The sequence below is a fragment of the Lasioglossum baleicum genome, unplaced genomic scaffold, assembly GCF_051020765.1.
Source record: "Lasioglossum baleicum unplaced genomic scaffold, iyLasBale1 scaffold1727, whole genome shotgun sequence".
Taxonomy (NCBI): domain Eukaryota; kingdom Metazoa; phylum Arthropoda; class Insecta; order Hymenoptera; family Halictidae; genus Lasioglossum; species Lasioglossum baleicum.
In genome coordinates this window covers 19,560-32,785 of record NW_027470786.1, presented here as the reverse complement: position 1 = coordinate 32,785, position 13,226 = coordinate 19,560, and the positions used below count along the sequence as shown (strand labels likewise).

The window sequence follows — 13,226 nt, the reverse complement described above, 5'->3', positions numbered from 1 at the left end:
GAAAATGTAGATCGTGCGATGAAATTATAACATGTAATTTGACTTATTTTCACTTTGTAGCAAAATTATGTTTTCGTTTGTTAAAAAATTTATTACAGACTTGCTACAATTCTGATTATGGAATTATCAACGTATGGTCGATAATGCAGTTTCCATAGATTCTGGTCAAACTACATTATCGATATAATTCGTGACTTATTTAATAATATGCGTATTAAGATTTTACATAGACAGTTTAATTTATGCACTTGACTCCGTAAGCTAAATTATCAATTTAAATAATTAATAATCTCTAATTTGTATTCTATTATTATTTATTCAAATCTTTAGAAATGGTATAACATCATTTTCTGTTATGACGTTGACTTATTTGTGTTGTAAATATTTTCGCAAGTTCGATTTTAGTCAATTTCCTGTTTCGATTTTATTAGCATCTATATAATTACAGAAGAAATATTTGTCTGTTTTGGAATACCTTGTACGAAGTGTTTCCCAAAGTGAATAACAGATAGCTCCAAAAGCAACTTTCCTCTCAATGGAAGTTTGTGCTTTAGCGAGAGGTCACGTGGTCTCACGGAATAAGCCAATCAAAAGCGGCGCTGCGTACCACGTGATCGGAAAAATCGAAATGGTGGACGTATCGGGACGCAGGATCCCGAGAGGAGACGAAGGACGATAAACTGGGCAAGGGCCCATCATCCGTGTCATTGGTATTATCAATCTAAGAACACGATTAATCGCGAATATTAGTGTAATTTCCAGCAGGACTAGCGACGACTGAACGAACGCAAAAGTATCGGTGACAGTAGATCTTGTTTACTGAAGTGTCAATCCGCCCGTATTGTACGTGTGTTCTCTAGGTGCGAGAAAACAGAGGAACAGTGTGTGTCGAGTGCGCGAGAGCCACAGCTGTACATATCGTTCTCTCGATGGTACGTTTCGGTAACGGTGTATAAGAAGAGAGAATATATTTTAAGTAAATGAACGAGGAGAAAGAAAACTGAAAATTGTGAACAGACGGCAGTGCGTTTACAGTGAAATTTTAAGACCATGGAAGCATGTCCAGGAATGCAAGAACTTTGATGATTTATAAGAATGTGTCACACCGAGCGCCTTGTTATCAGCCACGGAGGTAATAAAACGAGCATATCCTTTGAATAGACCTGCATGTTTTCATTACATTCTTTGACGATGATATGTAACAACCAGTAAGTGTCATGCCTGGACGAGAAATTCTTGATGACTTTAAGCCCGGTTTACTCTGTTGACGTTCACACTCACAGATCGCTGCTGATTGGTGGTGTGGTCCATGACCCGCCAATCGGCGTCGGAAGACGGTTTTCTTGCGAATGTCAGCCGTCAGGTCCGAGGCAATCGGTATCTCGGGAACGTATGTCGTTTTTCGCAATCCTTTGTGTATCCAACGAATGATCGATGTGTTACGATTACCGTTCACTCGAGATTAATCAGAATATTATACTACATTGTTCCTTGTTTTTGTGTTAAGATAAATTCGGTATTGTTTAATTGAAAAATTACCGGCAATGACGAGAAGATCTGAGATATTTTTAAATTCGACTAATACAAATTCATAGAGAAAAATAAAAAAGATGAACGGATTTGAAGTAACAAAGAGATGTGTAGGATCTTCTTTTTTGTTTTAAGGTTAGAAGTATTAGCTGGAATTCACATTTTCTTATAGATATGCCAGATAATTTGTGCTTATCTAATAAAATATTTACATGTAAATTAAAACGTAAAAGAAAGTGAAATATCCTTGCATCATGAACATAGTAATAATTTAATGCTTACATAAATCAAAGAAATTTATGTGTTGTACCATAATATCATAACAATGATATTATTTGTACAATGCAAGAAATAGTTGATTTAAAATATTTATGTGTCATACATCTTTTTTTTTTCAGATAAGATACTTTGTTAACGCACAAAAGTTTTATAATACGTACAAATGCAAATACATCTGTAATCTTTTGCAATAAGTGTATTAAAATACTCAAATGGCACGAGGATGTTTACAAAACATTGAAAACCTTGGATTATTGTCTCAGTGGAGATACTGAGTTACTGCCTGCCAACAATAGCACACCTACACTGTTTTCAACTATATAGTGAATGTCATGATAAAATATAATGGCTGTCAGAAAGGTTTTGCTGGACATTCAGTGTTAAATACATGATATCTGAATTAAACACATCATTCTATAAATTCAAAATACTCTAAATACTAAAGAACAAAATCAACAAGCATCTATAAAATTGACTGAATATATAAATTAAAAAAAAAAGAAAATAATAAAATAATTTTAATGACTCTATTTTATTATACAAAAAGAAAGGTATATTAATCTATGATTACAATACTCTGTGGTATTCTGTCCTATTGATCAAATAAATCTAAATAAAAACTTCAAAGAAAGTTTAAAAGTACTTTAACTATTTCTGTATGCTATATGCTGCAATGAAAGAAAAATAATATTCATAAATTTTTATTTTCTTGAACCAATTCATGATTAAGATTTGACATGATATATTTGTATATAAATAAAGTCTTTTAGTTTATGGATATTGAGTAATTTTGAGTGCACTTAACAAACTTAAATTACTATAAACAATACCTGTAAATAAATCACAAAAATCAGCCAGACTGTAATAGTGATTATTTTTAAACAAAATGTATAAAAGTTATTTTAAACGTTTACATCAGTGGTTGTACATAATTGGAAAACAGAAAGAAGAAGAAACAATACATTTGAAATTTTGCCTGGATGATAGAGGACAAATTTGTTAACCCTATATAAAACAAGGTGAAGCAGCATTTGAAGATAAGCTAATAAAATTAACGTGAATGTAGACAAACATTACTCTATAATTAAATATATTATTATTTAATTTGATAGGGTTAAAACATGGACAGTTGTGGCTCAGGTGTAGTGCAAGTATTTGTGGGTGAATGGAGCCCAGAATATGAAGCACTTTCGATTAAAGCTACAAAACAAACTTCATCAGCTGAGATAGTGGAGTGTATTATAGACAGACTTGGGTTAGTTGATGCGTCAGTTTCTAATGGTTATGAGTTAGCAGAAGTAGTAGGAAATTCTGTTGGACAAGAATGTAAAGAAAGAAGACTTGGGCCATCTGAGTGCCCTGTAGCACTTATGTTATTATGGCCAAAAAATGCAGCACAACAGGAATATTACAGGTAAATAATTAGAATGCATAAAGTGCTTGTATGAGAAGGTAAAATACAAAAAATGTTAATATTAGACACTAAAGTATCGAAATAATATTTTTTATTTTTAGGTTTTACTTGCGCAAAAAACAACCAGATTATTTGTGGTCAGATAGTAGATTTCCCATGGATCCACAACTCCTCAAGGACTATTTTAATAGATTCCTATATCAACCACGGGATAAGGAGTATCCAGACCTATGCCAGCTTCCAGATCTTAATGAACAAACTTTATTGGACAACCTTCGGGCTAGGTTTTTAGCTGGAAACATTTATACATATGTTGGCAGTATATTAATTGCATTAAATCCGTTTAAATTTTATCCTATTTACAATCCAAAATATGTAAAACTCTATCAAAATAGAAGGTTGGGGCCAGATATACCTCCACATATATTTGCCATAGCCGATGCAGCTTACCATTGTATGCTTAAAGAAAAAAGAAATCAGTGCATTGTTATTAGTGGTGAGAGTGGTTCGGGTAAAACAGAGTCAACAAATTTTCTACTTCATCATTTGACTGCACTTAGTCAGAAAGGTTCTCATGGTAGTGGTGTTGAACAGACAATACTCAGTGCTGGTCCAGTACTAGAAGCATTTGGAAATGCAAAAACTGCACATAATAACAATAGTAGTCGTTTTGGTAAATTTATCCAAGTGAATTATAAAGAAAATGGAATGGTGCACGGGTAAGTTTTACACATATGATAGAATTATTATATATTTTTCTAAATATTAAAGGTTCTAATAAAATTATTTTTAGTGCGGTTGTACAAAAGTATCTTTTGGAAAAATCGAGAATAGTTTCTCAAGGAAGAAATGAAAGAAATTACCATGTATTTTATTATCTTTTGGCTGGAGCAAGTGAACAAGAAAAGCATCTTTTGCATTTAGAAAGTTGTGACAGCTACAATTATTTAAATAAAAGTGGCTGTTATGGGCTGGAAAATGTTGATGAACGACACGAATTTTCAAGACTGAAACAATCTATGGAAATGGTTGGATTTACGCCAGAAAAGCAAAGACGATTGTTCGCAGTTTTGTCCGCTGTTCTTCTACTCGGTGATTAATAACTTGTTTTAATCGTTTTTCGTGACATAAACTTACTGAATGTTATTATTTTAGGTAATGTGGAGTTTCAGCCCAGAAAATCGTATCACCATCATGATGAAGCTGTTGGAGTTAAAAATCCTGAAGTGGTTGCATTGATATCTGAACTTCTTAGAGTAAAACAGGAAACTCTTTTGGCTGCACTTACTGCCAAACGTGCAAGGGCATCTGGAGAAACATTAGTTATTAACTATAGACTTCCAGAAGCAATTGCAGCAAGAGATGCAATGGCTAAATGCCTATATGGAGCTCTATTTGATTGGATTGTACTTCAGGTAAGATATTATCTTACTTGTACCAGTTAAATTTATAATTTATATATTTAAGTTGCAACATGATATTGTCTTTTTCTTAGGTGAATCATGCTTTACTGTCAAAGAAAGATACACTTAGAGATCATCAAGGCAATAGTATAGGTGTACTAGACATTTTTGGTTTGAAGATTTTAAAATGTGCAATAGCTTTGAACAGTTATGTATAAATTATGCAAACGAACAACTGCAACATTACTTCAATCAGCATGTATTTCAATATGAACAACGAGAATACAGAAAACAGGGAATTAGGTGGACAGATATAGGATACAGTGATAATTCAGGTTGTTTAAATTTAATAGAAGGGAAACCGAATGGCCTTCTTTGTCTCTTAGATGATCAGTGCAAGTTAGTATTTCGTATTAGTTTTACTTTTTAAAAAAGAGGAAAAACCATTGAGGTACTACGTTTCGTTAAATTAAAAAATCTTTATGACAGCTTTCCGGGTGCAACGAATGAGACACTGCTACAAAAATTTAATTCAGTACATAAAGACAATCGATTTTATGAGGCACCACAACGACGCGAGGCAGCCTTTGTCGTACGCCACTATGCAGGGGCTGTTAAATACCAAGCTGCTAATATGAGAGAAAAAAATTTGGATTTAATGCGACCTGATGGTGTAGTTGGTGTGTTGAAAAATTCTTCTCTTGCTTTTGTTCGAGAATTAGTGGGTGCGGATCCAGTTGCTGTATTTAGGTGGGCGATACTTCGAGCATTTTTTCGTGCTCATTTTGCTTTCCAAGAAGCGGGTCGAGCTCATAGACATGGTCGAGGTATAATATTGTCATTTTGTAATTTTCTGGGGAATATTTTTTTCTGTTTGCGCATAAATTCTTCATAATAATAACATGGAAATATTTTCTGAAATTTCAGCCGACGGTACAAAAACATCTATACAAAACAGGTATAGGACACCGAACGAGAATTTAATAAGGTATACATAAATTTTCTATGCAATTTTATATAACTTGTACTCTTGTAAAGGGTGACTCAAAAATATTTGAGTGCTTGTATAATCATGATATAGAGCAATATTTATTAGTTATATAATAATGATCGTGATAAACAAATGGCAATGTTATTGCGCTTGTTTTTGAATATGTTTTATCTGCATATTATCTCACCCTACAAAGTATAAATCTACGTTGTGCGTTAATAACATTTGCATCAAGCTGAAGAGGTTCCTATGTGTTTATAATTGAAGCAAACGTTAATTATATTTACATTGGCCACATGTCTTTTGTCCCTGTAGCCATCTTGTGACGTTGTCGACCGTCAATCTAACTATTAACCGAATCGCGTAAGTGGTCTTTTGATCCACTGTATGTGTCATTTTGGCAAACATTACATTTTTTTATGCTAAGATAACCTATGGATTTACAGTGTTTATCATTATTTTTATCTCTAAAACCAGAGTATATAAAAAAATTTACTTTATTTAGTTCAAGTTCTACTGAATTTATAACAGTATAACGAGTTACAAGTTACACATTATAAACAGCTTGTAAATCCATATAACTTTTCCAGTTTTATGTGTGAGAAATATTGTTTAGAGTTTTCTGTATGCACTTTTTGTATTAAGTGTGATTAGAGTGCAATCTTCATAACTTTCGCAATACAATTACATCTTGTCATTTAAAATACATTACTTGCTATTATTCTTAAGCATGATTAACAATGCAACAATAATTTTTTATTTATATAATTCATATCAATCATTAAAGTTCGCATTATTTCATTGGAATCATTCATAAAACAGATTCTCAGTGAAATCATTCTCCTCCGAAAATCATCAGCAGGCAAAGTTAAGAACTTTAGTTAAATAATATTATTGGACAATATAATTACTATTTAGTTACATAAAACTACTGAAAAAAACTAAGCATGAGAGACTTTTTCAGTTCGCACAAACATAATCGTCCACCAAGCTATCAGAAGCAGCGCAGTGTCTGTATACCATCAACTATACCCACTACCACATTATCTTCTATACAACTCGAAAACAACGACAATGTAAACAACAACCGATTGTCGTGGCCACAATTTCGAAACATTAATCAAACGCAACACCCGTCAAATGTAACCACGATGAAGGGTTACTTAATAAGAGGCAGGGAAGACCAGCCTCATAGTAATAATAAACTCAGACGAGATACTCATAGTCCGCTAGAGAGGGTGCTTCCAAAAGACGAAGCAAACGTCATGGAACGCGCTAATCAAATAGTCATGTATGTAAACAGCACCTACTTAATATTCCATAACATTGTAATTTAAGCTACAAAACTCACTGCTCTACAATAAAGGTAGTGTGTGCTCTATAGTAATTCTGGGTGAAGGATTTCCTTGCATAGGTAATAGCATTTCAATAGGACATTATTGGTCTTCCCATGCAGTTATACACAGCTTTCTACAAATATTCATTATTTTATGAAGATTTCACGTGTTTTTTAGAGGTCATCAAAACCATTTTATTTGATGTACCATAATATTCACGATCATTATCCCCAGTCGTCTTCTAGCCATCACGTTTTACTAATTTGTTTATTCGTAATTTTAGCTACTATTAATGCATGTTGATTTCACAACTGTAGTTTCCTCACTTTCTAAATTAAGGATATATAAGTTAGCCCATTTAATTGAAACAACAAACACGATTAAGAAATAAGCACAAATTGATAATGCCAATTGGAGCTCCTACTCGTTTTAGATCAGTGTACCAATAAATCAAGGATGGGTTAACTTGTATTACTTGCTGCTTAATACAGCAAACACAATTAATTAATATAACTCCTATAGCATTAAGCTCCTGATCTTATAAACACATCCTTTCATGCTAGCAATTAATTACAGTTAATTGCACGATAATATTTTCTTGTGAATTTACTAAATTACAAACTTTGCACAGAATATACATTTATCTTCTAATGAATATCTTAACTTATCAAATTAGTAGTAGTTTGTAAAGAATGCAAATTGCTTATCACTAACATTAAGTTAATTAAATAGTTGACATTAATCACGCATTTATTTAGTGCAACAATCAAACTATTTTTCTTGTGTATTACTAAGAACTTCTAAATCTGCAGATAACTACTTTTGTATTCAGTTAATCTTAATATCATATGCTTCTTTATATTTGTTATCACAATATAATCATGTAAATTCTAACAACAGTCTGCTAAATGTTTGCTACTTATACTTCATAGTACGTTTGTCTTAATTAATTGTTACTATTTGCAATGCATATCTGTCATTATAGGTATCATAAATTCTCCTTTTCCTGTTTTTCTATATGTCAGAATAATACTTGATACTAACTCAAAAAACCGTCTGGACACTTAAGTACACTTAAGTAAATTACTATGAAACAAACGTCACTTCCTTTAAAATTTGAACTCCTAATTTATATTTGTATTTGTATTTTTTGTTTTAATAAACAATTAAAAAATAGGAAAAGGAAGCCACGAAACATTTTTCAATACTAACATATTGACATTTAATACTTTTACAGGAAAAATAAATCATTTCGACCCAGAGAACGCGGTAAGAAGGGTTTGAAAAATCTACAAACTGTAAAAACACTGGTTGGAAGAACACAGAGTTATGGCACAGGACCTGGAAAAGCTAGAAAACAGCCCATGACAGTATCAGCGCAATTTCAACAAAGTCTGCATAGTCTTATGGATACTTTAAATCAAGCAAATCCATTCTTCATTAGATGCATTAAAAGCAACGCTAACAAGGTACCAAACGAGTTCGACGAAGAAACCGTGCAACGACAGTTAAGATATACAGGAATGTTAGAAACAGTTAGAATAAGACAAGCTGGATTTAACGTTAGATTAACATACGAAGAATTTATTCAATTATATAGAATGTTATTACCTAAGGGTTTGTTAAGTTCTCAATCCGACGTTAGAGATTTTCTATTGACGCTAAATTTAAACAGAGACAATTATCAGCTTGGTACAACTAAAGTGTTTCTTCGAGAGTCAGAAAAAATTAAATTAGAAATTGAATTACACCAACAAATTATCACAAGTATTACAACTATACAAAAGTGGTTCCGTGCGTGTTTGGAAAGAAGGAAATTCCTTAGATTGAAGAATGCAGTCATGCAAATACAGTCATTTTGGAGGATGGTTATTGCCCAAAGATTTGCTCATTCATTACGCGCTAGAAGTGAAGCCACCATTCATATTCAGTCTGCTTGGAGAGCATACAAGCAGCACAGTTGGTTTAGAAAGCTTAAATCGTGTGTGATTACTTTCCAAGCTCATGTTCGCGGTAATAAAGCAAGAAAAGCTTTTGCAGAATTGAAGAAACGAAAAAAATTGCCTACTGATAAAATCGTTGAATATAAAGAAATTCAAAATCCGGGGGAGATAGTGTATGACAACAGCAAGATATATTCCAGGCTCAGGGACAGTGAAGAGTAAGTACCTACTCGATTAAAATTGATATATGTTTATTAGTATGTATTATTATTAATATTTTTATTTAATGCACAGGTCACTGACAGATCATGGATTATCAGACTTTAACACAGTTCGAAAAACCGAGTCCCAAAATCGTCTTACATCGGCAAGGTAAATAGATATTCGCATTTTACATTAAACTCGTTGCGTAAGTATGATAATATGTGTTAATTGCAGAACGGACAACGTACTTCGAGATAGTACAATTGACACGAGTATGTCATATTCCAAGCGTAAAGTAACACCAAATACAAGAATATTGCACGAATCTAGTACAATCTCAAGAAATACGGACTCTTTTCCCTCGGATGAATTTAATGAGCGTAAAAGCAGCTTGGAAAGTTTGACTAGTTTAAGGAGCTATGAATCTCAAGTTAGCGTTAACAGTTCTGAGTCTCAAGACAATTCTTACGGTAAACCTGTACCGAGCACCAGAACGAAACGCGGTGATCAATCTCCTATAGTTACAGGAAATACAAACTTAGTAAATACTTCAAGCCGATTGTCGTCTGTTAGTAAACGGGCAGACAGTTCGTCGACGGGATATAGCGATGGAGAGACTGATACAGAAATTCCAAGTACTGTACAAAGTGCCCCTCCTGTCTTTAACACCACTCCATCATTTTCAAGTCCACGAGAAATTACATACCACCAATCTAACATAAGTCTAACGCATAGCCCAAATTCAGATGTCTGGCGTCGTAGAGCAGATTTTTCGTCCATTAATTATAGCGATTATTTAATGTCTGGTCCTCAAAAATCAACATTGACACGATCTCCAAATGTTTCTCAATATAAAAGCGTAGCGGATAACTTGTTCGAGCAAGTGCAACAAGAGAAACCAAACGAAGCCTCAAATTATAATGTGAAATTGGATAGTGATCGTTTCGTTCATATGGAAAGCTCGTCAGCTAGAGAACAACGTCGGTTAAGCGACAATAGCGTACCTAGCGAACGAATAGAAAGCGTACCAGCTTCCCCTATTAGACGCGATCATGGTTACGGTCACAGTAAAGAAATGAAAGATTTCAGTTATTTAAGGAGGCAAAACTCGGAAGGAGATACATCTATAAAGTTAGATGCTGTGAACGATGAAAATGCTTTGAAAAGTCCCTTGCTGAAAGGAACATCGCCTAAGGAGAAGAATTCGAGACCAAAGGAAAAATGCGAACCTGACGTGCCTGTCAGAAGTGCCAGAAGAAATCGGCCCACTCGAGAAGTTCAATGTCGATCTATGGGCGAGAGTGTGTCGGAAACCAACAGTGGCGAAACGAAAAGTCTTTTCCTAGGTACAATCAAAGAAAGCGACTTACATAAATCGACAAACGTGCGAACTCGAAAAGATGGTCCGCATGAAACGCCTTCGAGATCGGTAACAGACTGGCCTGTGAACAAAAGCGAGGCTGCTTCGAAAACGCAACAACCTGGTAAACGTATGAGATCCAATGCTATAACGACCCTAGAGCTAAGGCGAAGAAATTCGGATCCAGCCACTAAAATATCGGGACTTAGCGAAGACAAACCTGGAGCCGATACGAGTCCCAATGACTTGAAACCTGCCCATGGAATGAATCTCTTAGAATGGAAAGGAAATCTTTTCACATTAGCTGGTCATTGTTTTAGAAAAGTAGCAAGGTTTGCCAAAGACGATGTGTGCGTTTGTTGCCATGAAAAAATGGATGCGTTTGTTACACAAGGGTACAAATGCATCGATTGTAAACAGTTGTTCCATGTGAAGTGTATCCAGAATGGCGGAGTACTTAAAATGCCCTGTATACTGGCTAACACCCCAGGCAGGCGAAAAAACAGAAAACCGCCACGAACGCCGTACGATGCAGCAAAACAGACAGTAGCATCGAAATTTAGTTTAACCGGTACTTCTGCATTTTCCGACAGTACCGATAAAATTATATCCGATGCGAAGGAATTGGCTCTCATGCAGGATTTCATTACAAAGAAGATATACATAATGGAAGGGCAAGAAGAAGGACGAAAGCCCAGCGAGGTTGATCGCGTATTCAAGCAGGCTTTGCGTAAATTTAAGGACGACCTTGTGATCACTTACAGTGTCGCTATTCAACAGGGTGTCGAGGGTAACATCAAATATACCGATCTAATAGCAAACTTTTTGCATGTAATGGAAACAGTCTGCAAGCAAGAAAATACCAGTGAAGATTTTCCCGTGACAATGGGGGTGAACGCGTTTAGAGGATTTATGAATGAATTTATGACGCTAGTCAAAACTGAAGCACCGGAGAAACAGAGTAAAGGCAAACGTAAGAAGGAAAAGAAGCGGAAACACGAAGAACCAACACGACATGGTAATCATATGTTCCAGTTAACTATTATAAATATACCTACAGCCTGTGAAGTATGTACGTCTTTCTTTATGTGGCCTATCGAGCGAGGACTTGTCTGCCAGAGTAAGTATTTCCTTTTTCTTAATTTTTCGATTTTTCTTTATCATTTTCATTTATTTATATTTATATTTTTACTTTTAGATTGTAAGTTAACATGCCACAAGAAATGTTACATAAAAGCGTCGGCAGAATGTGGTAAGGAAGCCTTGCACGAATTGAACTCACGTAAGGTATTCGGTGTACCGTTGTACAAATTGGACTGTGGTGACGGTAAGGTACCGATTGTGGTGGACCGGCTAATTACAACCATAGAAATGCATGGTCTGTACACGGAAGGGATATATCGAAAAAGCGGTGTCAGTTCCAAAGTGAAGGAATTAAAGTTAAAAATGGACGAAGGTGATTTGGAGAAAGTGGACTTCGAGAATTACCAAGTACACGTACTTGCAGCAGTATTAAAGAGTTTCTTTCGGGATATGCCCGAACCTCTTCTCACTTTTGAGTATTACGATGATTTTCTGCACGCTGCGAATTTGACGGATCCGCGGGATCGAATCAGCACCCTTTTCGCCATTTTGAAGAAGTTGCCCAAGCCAAATTTCGATCTGATGGAACGCCTAATCGTTCATTTAGCCAGAGTAGCGCTTCACGAGGTCGACAATCGAATGTCTCCATCAGCCTTGGCAATCGTCTTTGCACCGTGCATTCTAAGGACTAACAGAACGCTACCTGCGCAAGATTCCCTACAAGATGTTGGCAGGCAAACCTGTTGCGTCGAAACGATCGTGGAAGAGAAATTGAGGGTCGTTCGAGCAACTTTAGCCGACATAAATACACTCGAATCTGCTTGTCACACGGCAACTCATCGTTTATCCAGTTTACGATCTTCGAAGATCTTCAGTCCAGAAGAGCTAAACGCGGCAACCCCAAGTGTAACCGTTAGAGGTGGTACTACAGATCGAGACAGAGATCGAGGCGACGAAGAAGAGGCGCTTCTTGTCGACCATATACAAGAAATCCAGAAGGAAAAGGCCCTACTAACTTCAACTCTCCCCAGCCTAACGAGAGCTTCTTCAGACGACGACCTACTTCTATCTGCCACGGACTTGGACGATGGGTCCCTTGACGACCTTCTTCCATCGTCTGCCGGTAAATTAAACCTTTCCTCGTCAATATCAATTATTCACGAATCGTTTAATGGTAAATTCAGTTGTAATAACTTGTTTCTTACTTTCTATTTGTCAATAGACGGACTCGTAAGAAAGAAACCTATTCAGAGGCAAAGTTCCGCAGACAATGCATTTCCTACGATCATCAGTGTCGACGAAGACATGGTAATGGTATGACCGTCCACGGTGAACGTTACCACGAGGAATGATCGTTGAGTGTAGCAACATGACACGCGCTGTGAGGCGTTGACTGACGGCAGCGAATCGACGAGTCTTACTTCTGGTCTCATCGGCAAGCCGCTAGTAATTTAAATAAGTAGTAAACACGATATTAGGTAGGTCTAGTAATTTGTTCCACGCGAAGTTAAGCTGATAATCCGATCAAACATATACATATATATATATATACATACATATATATATTTTTTTTCCACTCTGTCGCAAAACTTTCAGAGGTTTCTAAAGGATGATTAACAAAATACGCGAACATATAGCTTCACGTAAAATGTATTAAATATTCATTTTCTAAACTGTTTTTC

The 13,226-nt window shown here is 35.4% G+C and overlaps 1 protein-coding gene across 1 annotated transcript; it reads left to right on the top strand.

Moving 5' to 3' along the window:
• Window positions 1-2,930: 2,930 nt before the first annotated feature.
• On the top strand, window positions 2,931-12,864 carry LOC143220916 (unconventional myosin-IXb-like). Its single transcript, XM_076446477.1, is given in 14 exon segments — window positions 2,931-3,223; window positions 3,325-3,942; window positions 4,017-4,315; window positions 4,379-4,638; window positions 4,719-4,794; window positions 4,797-5,025; window positions 5,116-5,453; window positions 5,554-5,614; window positions 6,582-6,908; window positions 8,192-9,115; window positions 9,192-9,269; window positions 9,336-11,581; window positions 11,660-12,667; window positions 12,767-12,864. Coding segments are annotated over 14 exon segments (6,855 nt in total).
• The last annotated feature ends 362 nt before the right edge of the window (window positions 12,865-13,226 follow it).